The sequence below is a fragment of the Oncorhynchus tshawytscha genome, linkage group LG28, assembly GCF_018296145.1.
Source record: "Oncorhynchus tshawytscha isolate Ot180627B linkage group LG28, Otsh_v2.0, whole genome shotgun sequence".
Lineage (NCBI taxonomy): Eukaryota > Metazoa > Chordata > Actinopteri > Salmoniformes > Salmonidae > Oncorhynchus > Oncorhynchus tshawytscha.
This window is the reverse complement of record NC_056456.1, coordinates 33,318,662-33,338,108: the sequence shown is the minus strand read 5'-3', so window position 1 is coordinate 33,338,108 and position 19,447 is coordinate 33,318,662. Positions and strand designations below refer to the sequence as shown.

The window sequence follows — 19,447 nt, the reverse complement described above, 5'->3', positions numbered from 1 at the left end:
TTCCATTGTTGGAGCGGTCACTTTACTTTCTTATCAATATAATAGAACATCTTCGATATATCAGTCTGCGCTTGGTAGGCAGTTTAGCGTTTTTTATCATGAATCTTATCTTATTCTGGAGGCAGCACCGCAGAGTGGTCAATAGATCATGACATCTGATTTTAAACCTTACCCTAACTTTAACCCTAACCTTAACCAAACAGCTAACCCTAATGCCTAGCCCTTAAATCATGACCGAACAAATCTTTTTGTTTTCAAGACTTTGTACAATATAGCCAATTTTGACTTTTCAGCTGGCCCATCTATCAGAAATCACTCCGTTCTGTCTCCAGGACAGGACTCGTCCTAATTAACGTCAACCTGCGCTTATTTGGCGCTATGGTAATGGTGTAGTTTACATTTAGTAATTTAGGGACCACCTCCCAGGCAAACCGGCGACCCAGGGAGACCCCACCTCACGTTTTTATCACATATCATGTCTTATCACCAGCTGAATTGTAATAGCAAGGAGAAGTAGGCAAATCAACATTTTAAAATGAATAGATTTGGGAGATCGTTTTTTCATTATTTTGACCTACCCGCATAATCATTGGAGGAAGTGTAAACTCTAATATAGCCTAATAGCTGGAAAGGTCATTCCAAACACATTTTCGGTAAGAGCTGCAGTTTTGATGGTTAAACGAAGTTTAGCCATGGCAAAACATGCTTTTTCAAAGCCTATGCCAGATACTCCAATGAGTGTAATTGGCTTCAAGGAGTGTAATTTGCTCAATATTAGGATTGAAAAAAGAAAGTTGACATTATTAGAATGAAGATCTCCTCTTTTTCTACTGTAGGTAGTCTATGTTATTCAAAATGTGTTTATTCGGTTGTTGCTCGCGATATTCATAAAAACACATACATATATATATATATTGATATGATATGTATATATATATTGTCAGACCCCCTGCAGTACCTCCTCGATTTAGTCTACACACAGCGCATCCTTTGAGGCCACCTGAAGGAATGTCCTGGAATTCCATTCAGTTTGGATAAGGGTTGTAATTGCCGCCTAGTGGAAGTTTTTTGTCCTTATTTTTAAAAGGGCGCAGTGAAGTGTGACACCAGTTTCTTTTACAGGTTTTTATTTATTTAATTTAATGATCAAAGGGTTTCATTGAGTTGATCAAGAAAATGTAGTCGTAGGCTACCAATGACTTGATAGAAAAAGCACGTTTCAATGGTATGCTAAGTCTATCAGGTATTTTGATCATGAATGAACGTAATGAATGAAACCTTTTCTAGCCCTTTTTCGCACTTGAGAAAACAACACAACATAAAAACAAAAGACACACAAACCTGCTTTCATAAAGACCTAATCTAACAAATTCCATCAGAACCATATAATTTCATACATGATGACAGAGAGGGCATCACCACAGAATCGTATTCATACAATTAATAGAACACTGTGATGTTATTCTAATGAATGGAATCATTTGAATAGACCTTCAGAACTCTACAACTACAACGAAGACAGCGACTTTGACACAGATCATTTTTTTATGATTCCAAATTCGACAGATTTAGCTTTAAAATATGACTTCATAAAGTTTAAGTGAGAGAAATTAAAGACAAGGATCTTAATTTGATCACAATGTTGCTGAGAATTTTCAATGATTAAAACGGCTTTGTCATTTCCACTTTAAAACGTCAGACTTGACTTAATGTTCCCTAACAAGAAATGTAGCAACCCTTACAAAAAATGTCCATTAATTATAATCCACATAATAATTCCAAATTTCCAGTCGCTGCAGGATTATTTTCCTGCTGTAATCTAATGACACAACAAGAAATACAATTTCAGGTACAATAGAAATTCCGGTTTTAAGTAAGAAGTCACATTATTCTTATACTGTAACAAGGCAAATTGCTCTCAAAAGACATTCAGCTGGGGCCCATGACGGCAGTTGTCCAGTAACGGTTTAGTGAAGACTCACACTTAAATTATCATCCAAGCCAGAAAAATGTCTTGTTTTTTCTGCTTCTTCTCTGCTACTGTTTGTAATAGAATGTGATGAGCAATGTACTACGAGTCACTTGATTGCTTTAGGAAGGTCTCTGGTAAAAGTGTTTGCACATGGCCTGGTATAAAATAATACTTTGAGATGGACATTTCTCTTCTGCTTCCTGAACCCAACATGTCCGACACACACACACACACACACACACACACACACACACACACACACACACACACACACACACACACACACACACACACACACACACACACACACACACACACACACACACACACACACACACACACACTTTAGGCTGATTCAGAGGGCAGTCACAGTGCAGCACCCAATGGCCAGTGTAGAGTGTCTCCAAAATGGGACCCCTATGTCTACTGTATATCATACCAACCACTTTGATTCTCAGCAACCCAATTTGATTTCGGAAACTGTCCCGTCCCCGTCCCCTGTGAGCTAATGATTGATTGACAGAATCTGTCCAACAGCCAAAGGGTTTGTCTTGCCTAATGTAGGTATGTTGTGGGTGGATTTGCACAGTGTTGGACTCAGTTGGACTCAGCCCTCAAATCCACAAGGGAACTTATTTCCTCTGCTTTCTGGGAATTCTAAACAAAGATACAAAACACAGGTATGTTATGACTGGTTTTCTTGATTATGAGATTAAGAAACAGACTATCAAACAGTCAGCAATGGCCCTGCTATGTCTTAAAAATTGTTAGCTAATAGCATTACTTTCTGTGAAATGCTAAATATCAGGGAGGCTTTGCTTGAGGGTTAATGTCAACATCACAGTCAGCTTCTAGCTGAATTGTAATTCCCGTCACCCAATACATTTGGGAAAAGTGTTCCATTTTGCCCACTGTACTCAATGTGCTCACTCAAAGAACAGAGTTATTTGTAATACTATAATCTACAATATACATTCAAATCTCTGCATTCTATTTCTACAGTGAATTATGTGGAAAGACATTGGTTCCATGTTATGGCTGATGCTCCACCTCTCTTACCAAGGGAACACTTCCGACATAAATTGTCCTCCCAGATGCCAGTGTTTCACGCCGACTAAGGTGATGTGTTCTGAGGAGAGCATGAAAAGCATGCCCATGAACATCTCCACACAGGTGAAGGAGTTGGTCATAATGACGACGGGAATGACACACCTGGGCTCAATCACGATGCAGTACAGCCGCCATCTCACCAAGCTGGTCTTCTTCAACAATTTGCTGCAGGATGTCTCCACCATGGCCTTTGATCGCTTGACCGGGCTCGAGGAGCTGGAGATCAGCGGCAACTCTTGGCTGGATTGTTTGAACCCAGGTACTTTCAGCAAACAGAGAAACCTCACCAAACTTTTGCTCAACTTCAACAGGTTTAAGTCACTGAATGACGGCCTCTTCAGTTCGCTTCAGAAGCTGAGGACTCTTCAGCTGAAGGGCAACATCATCTCTCACCTGCCCAGGCAGCTCTTCCAGAACCTGAGTATTCACGCTCTTGACCTGTCCCTGAACATGCTCACAGGGGTGGACAATGAGCTCCTCAGCGGCTTGTCCCAGCTAGAGTCCCTCAAACTGGGCTACAATATGATCAATGTCCTCTTGCCCGACACTTTCCACAACATCTCCCACGTGAAAGAGCTTTGCCTGCAGGGAAACCAGATATCTTACCTCCCTCATGGTGTCTTTTCACATTTACAGAAACTAGAGGAGCTGAACCTTCGCAGCAACTTGATCACAAATGTGAGCTCTGGAACCTTTCCTGTTGGCTTGAAAGAGCTGGATCTCAAAGGCAACAGGCTGGTTCAGCTTTCGCCTGACTCATTCGGCCATCTAACCAGTCTCACACACCTGTTTCTGTCAATGAACCAGCTCACTAACCTTCCAGAGGATGTCTTTCGGAACCTGACGGGCCTGCAAAACCTGGACCTCTCGGAGAACCAGCTCACATCGCTGCCGGGAACTATCTTCCAAGATCTCACAAAGATTGAAATCGTCCACCTGCAGAATAACAACCTGAGCTCTCTGGAGGCCATGCTGTTTGAGGACCAGGCCTTCTTAGAGCAGCTGTACCTCTCAGAGAACAACCTCCAGACCCTTCCTCAGGGCTTCTTTGACGCGTTCTTACACGAGAACGTGATGAGACTGCACAGGAACCCCTGGAGCTGCGACTGCCACATGCTGTATCTGTATGACTATGTGTTGGAGCACGGTCACTTGATGGAGGACCTGAGTAATGTGTACTGTAAAGGCCCTGAGCCTTTGAGAGGACAGGGTCTGGTCTCCTTAGAGAGGGACCAGCTGGTGTGTCCAGGTAATTTCTCTTCTATAGCCAAAGCCACCCCCTTCCAAGGCTTGGAAGAGAAACCAAACCCTAGCAAGTGTACTGTCCAGTTCATCAACGACAACATGACTATCAAGTGCAAAGTGACTAAATGTTCCCCATTGAGACTTATGGTGCATTTCAAAGAAGGGGACGGCACCACATCTGAGTACATTATTAAAAAGGACTGGGCAGAATCTTCACAGTGTAGCAATGGGACTATAACTCTCACTGTGTGAATGGTGTTCATCAGCACATGGGCTGAAGCTTTGCAATAACTTCTCTATGCAGATTGGATTTTCTTTATCCATCTACGTACACCATAGAGTTTTATCAAACACACAATATTTTATATACCAACATACTGTATATGAGATGAGAGTGAATTCCACCTGAATTTAATTTAATTTTGAAGGTATTGGCTTTGAATAATTTATAATATGATGTCTTGCAGACACAAGCAGTATTGGTATGGGCTTAAACAAATCTCTCCTACTGCCAATGTCAATATTGTACAGACTTAACTCAACTCAAAACTGATAACCAGGCTGACGGTGTTTCCCACTCATAGCTGAGAGATAAGAGAGGTGGATGAACTATCCCTTGCGAGGTTCAAAGTTCATCCCTAATGTTCTAGAGATAATGTAATGAACATAGTACCATCCACTCAATCATATACTAACAGATATATCTACTGCAATGTATGCTCTTGCCAGCAGATGACTCTATTCCTCCATTGACTTCACTGGCCATGTTCCTTAAGTTGACTCGTGCTTTCGGCACCTCTGTCACTTGTAGATTCTCAAACATCAACACACATGTTTAGATGTAGTAGATGGTAACTCTGTTGACATGCAACAACAAATTCACATACAGCTTTCAACCACCCCAGCAATGAACTTTGTTGTTTTGTGTAGTTGATTAGTCTTAATTAATTAAACTGACAATCTGTGTATGGCTAATTGAACATCTATAAAACTATCAATCCTCCTGTGGAAGACAATATAATTCATGTGGTAACCTTGTTTCTCTCCATTTTAAAGTAATCAATGCAGTTAACATATGGATATGATTTTAAAAAAAAAATCTAAGCAGTAATCCATTTGGAAATATATTTGAATAACTCTTGTATTATGATTTATTAGAAATAATTTAAATAAGAAAGACCCTGCAAAAGGTCAAACATGTTATAGCGAAATCAGAGAAGACAAAATTCTGGAACACAATTCCAACAAACACAAGCATGGGTGCAGGTGCATACAAATCTCCCCCATTTAGATCCATTTAAGAGCTTCTCTCACTCTTTTATTCTGGGGTTTAAAAGTTGATCGAGACAAACAAGTCGTCCACAGAGACCTGTCTTCACACCCCTCTGCCCCTGGACACAGGAGAAGATGATAGTACCAGGGAGAGAAAAGAGAGAGATGAGGAAGGAGGGAGTTAGGGGGAAAGGGATGAGTGGGGCCCACAGATGGCAACACCTTGAATAAAGCACTCTAACCCCAGGGCTTATAAGGGTCAGGGGTCATCGGGTCAATTGTGTCCTTGGTCTGAGCTGACATCACAATTCAAATGACAAAGTAGCAGCGTCCAAAGTTGCCAGGGATGTCATGAAACAGAGTAATCCTCTCTTGACCAAAACTAAGAGGTAAACATGAATTGTGGGGAAATATTTGTCCCGATACACATATCTAATGATCACCAAATGAGCACAATATAAGTACTGGGGTGTTCACTCAAATATCACTGATCCTATAACCAGGGCCGGCCCTAGCCTTTTAAGGGCCCTAAGCGAGATTTGGTAGGGGAGCCCCCCCAACTAGCAGTAAAACATTTTATCGGTCCCCCTCTTGATAGCGGAGAGAAAAATGTAAGTTTGAAAGTTACTTTCCTGCAATTCTACACATTTTCTCATGGGGCGTAGTTACACATTCTGCAATGACTTATGCCATGTTAATACAGTATGATATCTGAGTGAGAATGACTAACAAAATCATTGAGGGCCCCCTAGAGGTAAGGGTATGTGTCCTGCATACCGGTTTGTATTGGCAATGATAACTGCAAGTTTAGATAGCTGACTAGACTAACTACCAACTACTGCTGAAGCACAGCCGAATTTAGAAATTGTGCTTGGTGTACTACTATTCTTACTCTCAATAAAAGTTCCTAAAACTGGGGCCCTAAGCAACCGCTTTTGTCGCTTATGCCTGGGGCCAGCTGCCTATAGCTTTGGTGCACAACAAGTCTATTCAGCCATTAAGACGAAGCTGGACACTAACCCCAAAATACATATTGAATTTGAGGTTTAGCATTTTGTTGATTGAACTCAAATCTAGAATTCATTTAAAACTTGTCTTTTCAATCAGTCAGCTACTCGGTATGGAATGCAGAGCAGCGTTGTACTGGTATGAAGTCTGTTCCCTTATTTACACCGGTATAAAGTTTACCATCTTTATTTGCACTTAGGGACAGTTATTACAGGTAAAATACTACCATCAACATAAATCAATCAGACTGTAAATTAGCTTGACTACAACCATACGGCTAACAACCCAATCACCAGCTGTAATGACTGATGTCCTGAGGAGAGGTCAAGTAGCCAGACCGGGACCCCTCTCTTATCTCCTTATCATCACCATCAAATCAGTTATTAAGATCCATTAGACCATCACTGACAGTTACCAGATTAGCAGGGGAATAGAAGTGATGGAATTTACAGCAGTGGGGAAGGAGTTGAGATGCTGTGCTGCTGTCCTGCGAGGCTGGTTGAAAACCACCTTTTAACCCCCAGTCCTTCACTTATAGGCTAGTTAGTGCTGGGCACCATACTTCACACAGCAACTCTTCAGCTGGGAGGATGGGGATTGTATGGAAGGGAAGCGGGATCTCAAAGTGGGGGCATTATCTCCCAGGACACACAATGTCCAGATGACACAAATGTGCTGAAAGGTTTCTCACAGAGTTTAGGACAGCCAAGGAGAGGAGAGTGGCTGAGAGGGAAGACCAGAGTTCAGGGGACAAAGGGGAGAGGTCGTCTGAGATCTACAACCTGAGGAGAGAGTTTTGGTTATGGCAGTCATTTGTGGTCAGAGGCTTTGAGACGATACACAACTGGGGCAGTTATAGCCTCTGGGGCAGTTGTAACCTCTGGGGAAGTTGTTGCCTCTGGGGCAGTTGTAGCCTCCGGGGCAGTTTTAGACTCCGGGGCAGTTGAAGACTCCGGGGCAGTTATAGACTCCGGAGCAGTTATAGCCTCCGGGGCAGTTGTAGACTCCGGGGCAGTTATAGACTCCAGGGCAGTTATAGACTCCAGGGCAGTTATAGACTCCGGGGCAGTTATAGCCTCTGGGGCAGTTGTAGACTCCGGTGCAGTTGTAGCCTCTGGGGCAGTTGTAGACTCTGGGGCAGTTGTAGACTGGGGCAGTTATAGCCTCTGTGGCAGTTATAGCCTTTGTTGTGAGACTGTAATTTTAACAGGTTCAAGTCAGGACATCATAGAGATAAGACCCAATTTTATCAACAAGGTCATATATCAATTCACTCGTATAAAAGACAATAGGTCTACATTACAGGCTAAAACAATTTTGCAAGGCAGTCATGTTTTATATCTACAATGTTTACCCTCATCATCTCACTTACAAAGTCAGTTGTCGACCGATTCTGTCCATGGCGGATTGAGAGCCAGCACTGTGGATTCAGTGCCATTTTAAACATTTAGGTTATTTAGCAGATGCTCTTCTTAAGTGCCTTGCTCAAGGGCACATATACCTATTTTTCACTTAGTCAGCTCAGGAATTCAAACCAGAAACCTTTCGATTACTGGCCCAATGCTCTTAACCACTAGGCTACCTGCCGCATTCTACCACAGGTCTCTCCCTCATACTCATGCACCATGATACAATGATGAGCCCCATCCCCCTAAACACAAACAGGCCTGTTTACCCTTCATTCATGGAGGTTAATATTACTCCCTCTTTATGTATCCAAACGCCCAAGGCATGAGACAATGAGTGTCGCTGACCAAATTAGGAACAGCTGACCTGATGCTGATGTTAAGTGGACGAGGAGAGCAGGCCCAAATGGTAATCTCTTCTAGCTGCTCTTCACCCAGTCTCCTCTGTGGGAGGATAACAAGAGAATTTAAGCTTCTTATCATCAAATTACAATTATTGAGGAAGAATGAATCTGCATCCCTGGACAGAGGGACCTGAGGGACCTGCTCTTACAACAGAGATCCTGGTTTTGTTTGTGACACTTGGGACAGAGTGTTTGTTATTATGCATGCAACCCATGCTTTGTTGTATGTCAATGGAGATTCCCCATTTCAATATTTTTATTGTTGTTTTCAATTATACACTGAGCAAAAGTATAAACACAACATGTAAAGTGGGTCCCATGTTTCATGAGCTGAAATAAAATATCCCAGAAAAGGTCTCTCAAATTGTGTGCACAATGTGTTTACATCCCTGTTAGCGAGGATATTTCCCTTTGCCAAAATAATCCATCCACCTTACAGGTGTGGCATATCAAGAAGCTGATTAAACAGTATGATCATTACACAGCTGCACCTTGTGCTGGGGACAATAAAAGGCCACTCTAAAATGTGCAGTTTTGTCACACAACACAATGACAAAGATGTATCAAGTTTTGAGGAAGTGTGCAATTGGCATGCTGACTGCAGGAATGTTCACCAGAGCTGTTACCAGAGAATTTAATGTTCTTTTCTCTACCAAAAGCCGCTTCCAATGTCATTTTAGAGAATTTGGCAGAACATCCAACCGGCCTCACAACTGCAGACCACGTGTAACCACGCCAGCCCAGGACCTCCACATCCAGCTTCTTCACCTGCGGGATCGTCTGAGACCAGCCACCCAGACAGCTGATGAAACTGTGGGTTTGCACAACCGAAGAATTTCTGCACAAACTGTCAGAAACAGTCTCAAGGAAGCTCATCTGCACGTTGTCCTCACCAGGGTCTTGACCTGACTGCAGTTCGGCATCTTAACCGACTTAAGTGGGCAAAGCCTCACCTTCATTGGCCACCGGCACACTGGAGAGGTGTGTTCTTCACAGGTTTCAACTGTGCAACACAGACAGCGTGACAGCGTGTATGGCGTCGTGTGAGTGTAACTGATGTGAAATGGCTAGCTAGTTAGCAGTGGTGCGCGCTAATAGCGTTTCAATCGGTGACGTCACTTGCTCTGAGACCTTGAAGTGGTGGTTCCCCTTGCTCTGTGGAGCGATGGGTAACGATGCTTCGTGGGTGTTAGTTGTTGATGTGTGCAAAGGGTCCCTGGTTCGAGCCCGGCGAGGGGACGGACTAAAGTTATACTGTTACATGAGCAACCGGTTTGCTGATGTCAACAGTTTGAACAGAATGCCCCATGGTGGGGGATGGGGTTATGGTATGGACAGGCATAAGCTACGGACAATGGACGCAATTGCATTTTATTGATGGCAATTTGAATGCACAGACATACCGTGACGAGATCCTGAGGCCCATTGTCGGGCCATTCATCCGCCGACATCATCACATGTTTCAGTATGATAGTGCACAGTCCATGTTGCAAGGATCTGTACACAATTCCTGGAAGCTGAAAATGCCTCAGTTCTTCCATGGCCTGCCTACTCACCAGACATGTCACCACCCATTGAGCGTGTTTGGGATGCTCTGGATTGGCGCATATGACAGCGTGTTCCAGTATCCACCAGTAACTAGTAACTTTTCCCAGCCATTGAAAAGGAGTGGGACAACATTCCACAGTCTTATAACTTCTATGCGAAGGAGATGTCTCGCCCTGCATGAGGCAAATTTGGGGTCACACCAGATACTGACTGGTGTTCTGATCCACGCCCCTACATTTTGTTTATTAAGGTTTCTGTGACCCACAGATGCATATCTGAATTCCCAGTCATGTGAAATCCATAGATTAGGCCCTAATGAATTTATTTCAATTGACCGATTTCTTTATATGAACTGTAACTCAGTAAAATTGTTGAAATTGTTGCATGTTGTGTTTTATATTGTTATTCAGTGTAGTTTGCAGATAGCCAAGTCAATGGGGATTCCAATGAAGAGTTGTGGAGAAAGAGGCTCCAAGACCACATTAGAATGATAATATCTCCTTTTTAAAGCAACAACGTATCTATCATGCTGCAAATAATTATTAGACAAAATCATGGTGGTACTCCTTAAATTTAGAATCCTTAGTTGCTACATCCAATTTTGGACTTATAAATGATATACACCCATTGATTATTGAAGAATATAACTTATAAATAATGTCTCATGAGCTTAGTTCAAGAGTCGTACCCCATCAGAACCCAAAATATAAACTTGTTTTACTCCAATGTTTGTAAACAATGTGAAAGCTATAAAGCCTAAAAACATTAAACTACACATTTGATATCATGGATGGTCAGTCCTTGCATCCATAACGCTGTCTATGAACTTGAAAGTGGTTACATTTCTCCAGAACCATCCCTCATCTTTTTACTGAAACAGAGACTGTGGAGCTGTAAGGATTCCAGCATTACAAGACTACGAAGTCTGTGGAGGAGTGATTGAAATGTTGGTGGCTTCTGAATAGGAATATCCACAGCCTGGTCCCAGACCTGTTTGTGCTGTTTTGCCAACACCTGGTGGTCATTGTCGTGCTAACACCATATGAGTTGGACACAAACAACACAAACGGATCTGGGACATAGGCTATAATTACCATGCTTCAGGTGAGGATCCAACAAACAGATACAAAATCATAAGATTATATTTTCAGAGAATGATAACATGATCAGAAAGTCCTGTTTCTAGTCAGGATGCCTTTTGGACCACAATAAGCCAGGATGCAACAGGCCTGCAATATTTTGGGCCAGGCATTCAGAAGTCCACATAAACACCCCTAAAACCCCCTCTAAACCACACCTTGGGTCAGGAATACATACACACTGCTAAAATCCTCATACAACTTTTTGCAAGCCTTCTCAATGGTCACCCTCAGATGCCTCGCACGTGGTCCTTCAGTCTCCTGTCTGCCTGCCCCGTCAGAAAGACCGACAGCCTAAAAGGCCACGGTTGTAACTGAACCATCCTGAGTTATGGGGCTGTCTTACTTTGAAGGGACACCTGCCGTGAAAGTGTATCTTTATGGCACTGGCCGTAACCCCAAATGGGCAGAGAGCCAAATGTAATAAGAACAGGAGTAGAAAGGAGCCCTCAAACGAGACCAGCAGACACCAAAGCCAACATCTTTGAAGATCTGGTAGCTAGTGATGAAGTGCAGTAGTCATATTCTTGATTTGAGACATGTGACATCATTCCACAGCAATGGTTGTCTCTACAGCGAAAAACTCAACCATTGAGATGTCAGATTGTCATGTTGCCACTTGACAACATTGTTTAAAAGCTAAGTAAACACAGCATAGGACCTTCAAAAAGTGTCTCAGAGTAGGAGTGCTGATCTAGGATCTGTGTTTGCCTTTTGGATAATAATGAACAACATTATATGGACACTAATAGTCACCGACGCATTATGCATGTACAGCTAGAGAAATCTAGGCATTCATACCCAAGCATGAAAGGGTTTGCTGGCCTGTGATGGTACACATTCATGTATCTGCACAACCTTCATGTCCAAGTATGTAAGTCCTTGAGAATAATGATCTTGTTTTCAATAACAAGCTCATAACTCAAAGACAAGAGAATAGGATGTGTTGACGAGGGGCCATTCTCTAGTTCACAAGTATCTGAATTCATTCACCACTGATGTCAAGTGCATAATCTATGCATTTGTTTAGCGTCACCATTGCATGTGAACTATTTGCCCGTAGAGTTCACCCTTGGAAACATTGTTACAGCCCCCAAGAAAAATACAGGCCAATTCACCATAGAGGCAGTCACAGCGGAGGTTTCCGATACATGTCAGGAAGATCAGTTTCCCATAGCAGGGTTCCTGTCACCATGTCACTGTCTTTGTGACCAACAACTCATCCATCACAGATTACACTGAGGGGCCAGGCCAAGCTAACTTAAAGCTTGTCATACTCCCTTTTAGAAGGTATGGGAAAAACGAGCATCAAACCCAGGGGGCGAGATGGAAGGCCTGGAATAGAAGAAAAGAGGCAGGAAGGAGGGGAAAGGAGAAGAATGAGACTGGCTGGGCCCATGTCTTAGCTAGCACTGGTAAACAGTGTTGATATTTCTCTGAGTAGAGTGACCCTCAGCTGTTGTTAAATCTCGGGCCGGCCTCCACCCAACACCAGTCCAAATGCATCCATTATGCTTCAGGTGGTCCACAGGAAGGAGTTGAGAGAGGAGCTGACGATTGGCTAGAAGAAACTCAAACCTGAGCAGAGACTCAGTAGTAGCCCTCTTGTCTCTGAAGAGAGTAGCCTGGCCTTAGAGGAGTCTTGGGACCTACTCAACAATGAGCCTCTAGTCCCAGCTTGGTGAAAGTGACAGCATGGTCCTCCCCCCTGTGGACCATTAAGCCTCTTCCTGGATGAACAAGAGCAGGGTCCTTTATGAAGAGTGAGAGGGCCACACAGAGAGGAGTCATTGAGCCATTGATGGGCCTGCCTTTGTTTTTGTGTTGTGGGGCCCTTTCTCAAAGGCCAGTTCTGATCAGGGAGGCTCTATTTGGCTTTTAGGGCTCTTACACATTGCCAGGATGGTATGTTTTGGTCAAACAGAGATGTACTGTAAACTTCATTAACTGCATTATGAGCAGGAGCGGGTTTGACTGACATTATTTGGGGAGAGGGATTTTGCTGTGCTTTCAAGTTGAAAATATGTTGATTTAGAAAGTTGTTTGATAATGAAAATACCTTTTATGATGGAACATAATTATGTTACTGAGCCACCAAAGTTGAAAAAAGCAAATCTATTTAACCCAAAGGTGTTCAGCCATTTTTTAGGGGTGATATCTTAAAAGTGTGACAAAAATGCCCAATTGCCCTGTATCACTTCAAATACTACACATTGGAAAATATTTTCAGACAAGTTTATATTGCAGACTAATGTCTGCACTCTTACAATAAGACCATGGAGGTAAATTGCAGATTTTTTAGTTTTTTTTATAGATCAATTCAATCACAAACACTCAGATTATTGCTCTCTCATTTTCCACCATCTCTACCTTCTTCATGTTGTCAAAATGGTGTCCTATAGTGACAGAGGGACTAGAATATTTCAGACTGCATGTTGTATTGGAGCTGTCCAGTCCAAGCCTGGTCCCAGATCTGTTTGTGCTTTTCTTGCCAACTCATATGGTCATTGTCATGCCAAACAGAGTTGCAAGGCAACACTAACAGATCTGGTTCTAGGCAACACAAACAGATCTGGTTCTAGACTAGTCCAGTCCTGTGAGGCAGAGTGACAGGCACCTGTGACCCCTGGTCAAGCTCTCCTTATGGCCCTCTGTGGGAGCATTCAACCCTGGACACACACTGGACACACACTGTGCTTGTCACTCCATTAGCTGGGTGCCAGACCGTTAAATAGACAGCAGCGCTATTACCCGCCTGTCGCTAAGATAAGCCGCCAAGATCCCATGTGCAAACATGCACTTCCTGTGTGTAAATCAAATAGGGATTCAGGTCACTTTGAATAATTTTGCTATTAGTCTGAATTGCCTCCATCCAGTTACATTCAAAATGCATTGTGATTTTTGGGTGTATCCCTTTAATCTTAATGACAAGCTTGACTCACAGTCACGAGTGTCAGTCATAATTTGGGCGGAGCATTGTCACACCTTGGGGAGCAAAATGCAAGTTACCTTGTTTCTGTATCATTTCTTACCTATACCTATGTAAAAGCATATCTAGTTTGAAAAGCACATAATAACACTCCCGAACCTCATAAATTTAATGTAGAATACTTAAGCAATGAGGCCTGAGGAGGGGCTGTTCTTATGCACAAAGCAACGCAGAGTACCATAGCCGTGGTATATTGGCCATATACCACAAATCCCTGTGGTGCCTTATTGCTATTATAAACTGGTTACCAATGTAATTAGAGCAGTTAAAATAAATATTTTGTCATACCCGTGGTATACGGTCTGATATACCACAGCTTTTAGCCAATCCGCATTCAGTGCTCGAACCAACCAGTTTAAAATGTAGCTTGACGTTACTTTTGTTGTCGTTTAGCCCATCACTCACACCCTAGATCTGTCCCCTCTGGTAACCTCTACCCGGAGCAACAGCGTGCATGGAGGGGATCACCATAAAGTCATTGCGTGGTCACATGTATATAGTCATTGGCTATTGGTAATAAGCTAGGAACATTTTGTCTGGCCCTCCCAACTCTCTCCCTACCTTCCCTCCAGAACCCTCTCTCCCCTCCCTCCAGAACCTCTCTCTGTTCTCTCTTCTCTCTCCACCCTCCCTTCCTCTGGAACCTTCCCTCCCCATGTTCAGCTCCTGTCCTGTATGTCAAGACTTCCTCTGTGGCAGGCAGCCCTGCTCATGTTCGACAGACTCTCCACCTCCCCCACCCCTAACCTGGCTGTTGCCTGCTGGGCTGAGAGTCATTCTCACGACCTCTCAGGTTCCTCACCTCATCTAGGAGTTATTTATTTCCAGCCGGGGGAGAGAAAAAAAGAAGTAGAAGACAGATGAGGCTAACAGGGATGAGATGGGAAGATAACACTAGAGTCAGAGCACTAGAACATGACCATGGGTTGGTGTACGTCTACAGTACCAGCTTGAATCTTAATTCATAGAACTCCTGCATGCCCCTTCACCGATCAATGTTAGCTCAGAGGTGAGGTTGGATGAGAAGGAAGATGTCAACACATGGAAGTATTTGAGTTCGCTCGGCAGAAAGAGCCGTTCTGTGTTCGGTGCCATAGCCCAAGATCCGATAATTCTGTGTTTCATTTATTTCTGTGGTTAGATCAGCCTTAATAGGATATTCAATCACAGTACACCCACATGACAAAATACTAGTATACTATGGTTAAATACTATTGTATTGATTGTGTTGTTTTTTGTGGACTTTACTGTGGTATTCACTATAGTGTTTTTGCAGACTAAAATCCTCCCAAAACACTACAGTGAATACTTTGCAGACATGACTATAGTATACTGTAGTATTTACTGTAGTGTTGCTGACATGACTATAGTATACTGTAGTATTTACTGTAGTGTTGCTGACATGACTATAGTATACTGTAGTATTTACTGTAGTGTTGCAGACGTGACTATAGTATACTGTAGTATTTACTGTAGTGTTGCGGACATCACCATAGTATACTGTAGTATTTACTGTAGTGTTGCAGACATCACTATCGTATACTGTAGTATTTACTGTTGTTTTTTTGCAGACATTAGTGTTGTATTTACTATAGTCAATTTTTTACAATTATCGTTGACATAGTAGTGGGGGCTTTGTCCTCAACAAAATACTCAAATAGCACATTTTCCATAACCTGTAAGTAAGTAGGTAGGCAGGCAGGCAGGCAGGCAGGCAGCTAGGTAGGTAGGAGGTCTGAATGGATAGTTCAGAGCTTCTGCTCTTTTTTTATAACCTATATGGAACACAATATGTGATCTATACCTGTCATGTAGGTTTCTCACTTATGAGCTGAACAAATTGGGATATAGGGGAGGGGAATGGGCAGGGTATATGCAAATTAATTACTGTAGTATATATTATAGAAATTACTGTAGTGTTTTTAATGGACTGTAGTGTTTTTTTGCAGATATTACTGTAGTATTTACTGTAGTGTTGTTGCGGTCTGGAGTATATTGTTGTATTTACTTTAGTATTCTACAGTATACTGTATACTATATATACACTACCGTTCAAAAGTTTGAGGTCACTTAGAAATGTCTTGTTTTTGAAAGAAAAATACATTTTTGTCTGTAAAAATAATGTCAAATTGAGCAGAAATACAGTGTAGGCATTGTTAATATTGTAAATGACTATTGTAGCTGGAAACTGGAGATTTTTTAATGGAATATCTACATAGGCGTACAGAGGCCCATGATCAGCAACCATCACTCCTGTGTTCCAATGGTACGTTGTGTTAGCTAATCCAAATGTATCATTTTAAAAGGCTAATTTATCATTAGAAAACCCTTTTGCTATTCCATGCTAGAAATTGCCAAGAAAATAAAGATCCCGTACAACACTGTGTACTACTCCCTTCACAGAACGCCGCAAACTGGTCTAACCAGAATAGAAGGAGGAGTGGGAGGCCCCGGTGCACAACTGAGCAAGAGGACAAGTACATTAATGTGTCTAGTTTGAGAAACAGACGCCTCACAAGTCCTCAACTGGCAGCTTCATTAAATAGTACCCGCAAAACACCAGTCTCAACATCAACAGTGAAGAGGCGACTCCAGGATGCTGGCCTTCTAGGCAGAGTTCCTCTGTCCAGTGTCTGTGTTCTTTTGCCCATCTTAATCTTTTATTTTTATTGGCCAGTCTGAGACATGGATTTTTCTTTGAACGCTAGTGTATATATATTCTATAGTAAGTACAACACATGATCATGATATATTACTGTGTATTATAGTACTCTACAATATACTACAGTTTACAACATAATTCTAAGTACTGTAGTATTCTATAGTAAATTGTAGTAGATTTTCATGTGGGTATCATTAGGTCAAGGATAGACAATTATTTTAAATGTAGTTAAGAAGTCACAATTTTCAGGTGTTAAACATTGCAATTTCATTTAAAGAATTTATTGATTTCCTGAAGGAAGGCATTTGAGGGCATTTGAATAATTGTTGTATCACAACAATAAAACATGATCATGACATCACTGAAAATATATCTCATGGAAAAGTGTATTCTCCATCAAAGAACAACAACATGTGAGTAAGCATCACTCTTGACTATTGCTTTGAACAGCCTATACAAAAATATACAAAAACTCATATATCAGAAACAAATGTGTTATGGTGCATAAAAGTCCTTCAGTCTAATGACCCTACCATGGTCTCCACACGGAGTCTGCAGTGATGGGAGGTGCAACAGGTGACACCGCCAGCGCAACTGTTGGATTGCCATGTAGGGCGTTTGGCACGCTCATTTGCGCAAGGGCCACGCTTGGAATCAGAAAGGCGAATTGTCCATCTGTCGCTGAAACAATCTGAAGTCCGCTGTAGAATTTAGCCACTTCGGACGTGAAGTTGATTGGCGAGCCACTTTTGCAAGGCATGATTACATTCAACTGAGGCGACGCACTTGGGATTTGCACAATGGCTTGGCCAAGCGTTGGATGCGCTGGATGCGCAGGGTAGGTGAGGCTCTGGCGATGAGTTGAGTAGTTTACAGTGTTGATCTGTGACACACAACCGGCTAGGTGGCTGAGAAGTTGGGACATGACCTCCATGTTCATCCCTTCACGTGTGGACAGAAAACGGGTGACTTCACTCATGCACTCGCTGAATCCCGCTCTGTACTTGCCAAGGACTGATGAATCCGTGCTCATAGCACCTGTAAAGTGAAATAATATGATGTATTTGAGGATATATTGTTCAGAAAATCCTTTAAATGTAATTATATAATACTCAGTAGGTCTATCAATAGGTTTGATGGACTTATGCATATAGTACCTTGGGAACAGTCACAGATGCAATTTAAACATGCACGTCTAGAATGAAACCTACCAGTCATTTGAAGACGCTGCATATTCCTTAGGTGCTTCACAGTCATCTCAAGGATGTCTGCCTTCTCCAGCTTCGAATGCCTGGAGTTCTAAATAGACATCAAGAAGAATATTACACATGATTAATAATCTATTTGAGCTTCGTTCCAATCCATCAAATTAACATAATTATAGAAGCATATGTCGTAGACATAAATTTCTATGATTATAAAAGCTTTTTTTTAAACGTACATCTTTCTTTAGAGCGTCCAGTATGAGGGTCTTGAGCTGTCCAAGGCTTTCGTTGATTCGCGCGCGTCTTCTCTTCTCCATAATTGGTTTAGAAGACTTTAAATAAAACAAACAAACGCCATGATTATTACACATGTAACGTAACTTATTAACAACAATTGACAAATAAAAAAGGAATCGTTTTTATTTCCGTGCTTTTCTGTAGGCCTACCTTTCTGTCCCCCGAGGCAGTCCTTGGTTTATCCGGATTTCCATTTACGCTCGACAGGGTGGCTGCAACAGAAGAGGGGGAAGTTTTCTCCAAAATTTCAGCCGGCATCTTCAATTTTTAATATCCCACAATCGTCCAGTCAACTTCAGCAAATCATTTGTCCCACAATTGTTCAATAAAGTCCAGCCTATTGAGAAATATTCTAACACCGGCCATGTACTTTTTTTCTGACCAACGCTGTTCGTTACAGGTGTTTATTACAACGTAGCTATTGCTGAGGCTACATCCTGCAGTTAACGACCTTCCAGTACGGTGTTGATAACAAGTCAACGCTGTCACTTTCACCTACGGTCATATTTATAGAGGAAGCTGCACGCGAATGGCTCGTGTGAATCGTCCCAAAGTTGAATTCTCCAACCTTCTACCAATGAGCGCGCGGGACACGTTGCCAGGGAGTCGGTTGGCTCGTGCAAGGAGGCCTTCCATTGGCTATCTGGTGTCTTGTGTGTGAGAAGGTGGTCCACAGCACACAATACAGATAGGTGTTTGATGAAACAAATTGATTAAATATGAAGGTCTCAGTTGCCCTATCTATTAGTAATAGTCAATTAAGGTGAATAAAATAAATGTATTGGCCCTTTCCCCAGTTTAATTGATCCTAGAACAAAAACTCTAAATAACAATACATTTTTGTTGTACACTATTGGCAACCCTCCCCTCAGAGGGTTGACACACACACACACTCTTTGGATGTGTTTACACAGACAGCCCAATTCTGATATTTATGCCACTAATTGGTCTTTTGACCAAACAGATCAGATCTTTTTCCCAATTAGATCAGAATTGGGCTGCCTGTGTAAACACAGCCTTTCTCCCGCACACACAAACACACTCCCCTACATACAGTGACAAGAAAAAGTATGAACCCTTTGGAATTACCTGTATTTATGCATCAATTGATCATAAAATTGGATCTGATCTTCATCTAAGTAGACACAGTCTGCTTAAGCTAATAACACAAACAATTATGCGTTTTCATG

At 42.2% G+C, this 19,447-nt stretch overlaps 2 protein-coding genes across 2 annotated transcripts; one reads left to right on the top strand and one right to left on the bottom strand.

Moving 5' to 3' along the window:
* The first annotated feature begins 2,565 nt into the window (after positions 1–2,565).
* zgc:153913 (carboxypeptidase N subunit 2) lies at positions 2,566–5,325 on the top strand. Its single transcript, XM_024391972.2, has 2 exons — positions 2,566–2,652; positions 2,975–5,325. The coding sequence occupies exon 2, from the start codon at positions 2,981–2,983 to the stop codon at positions 4,577–4,579; it is 1,599 nt and encodes a 532-aa protein (XP_024247740.1). The 5' UTR covers positions 2,566–2,652; positions 2,975–2,980; the 3' UTR covers positions 4,580–5,325.
* Positions 5,326–16,740: 11,415 nt separating this feature from the next.
* LOC112226496 (transcription factor HES-1-B-like) lies at positions 16,741–19,151 on the bottom strand. Its single transcript, XM_024390853.2, has 4 exons — positions 18,408–19,151; positions 18,197–18,292; positions 17,967–18,054; positions 16,741–17,793 (listed from the first exon to the last, which is right to left on the bottom strand). The coding sequence occupies exons 1-4, from the start codon at positions 18,513–18,515 to the stop codon at positions 17,285–17,287; spliced, it is 801 nt and encodes a 266-aa protein (XP_024246621.1). The 5' UTR covers positions 18,516–19,151; the 3' UTR covers positions 16,741–17,284.
* Between the last annotated feature and the right edge of the window lie 296 nt (positions 19,152–19,447).

What these genes read in the sequence shown, in the direction of transcription:
- zgc:153913 (XM_024391972.2), top strand. Translation starts at nt 2,981, where the DNA reads ATGTGGAAAGACATTGGTTCCATGTTATGGCTGATGCTCCACCTCTCT.
- LOC112226496 (XM_024390853.2), bottom strand. Translation starts at nt 18,515, where the DNA reads ATGCCGGCTGAAATTTTGGAGAAAACTTCCCCCTCTTCTGTTGCAGCC. An exon ending in CTGCCTCGGGGGACAGAAAG is followed by an intron (nt 18,293 to 18,407) that starts GTAGGCCTACAG and finishes TTTTATTTAAAG; the next exon opens with TCTTCTAAACCAATTATGGA. An exon ending in GCAGCGTCTTCAAATGACTG is followed by an intron (nt 17,794 to 17,966) that starts GTAGGTTTCATT and finishes TTCACTTTACAG; the next exon opens with GTGCTATGAGCACGGATTCA.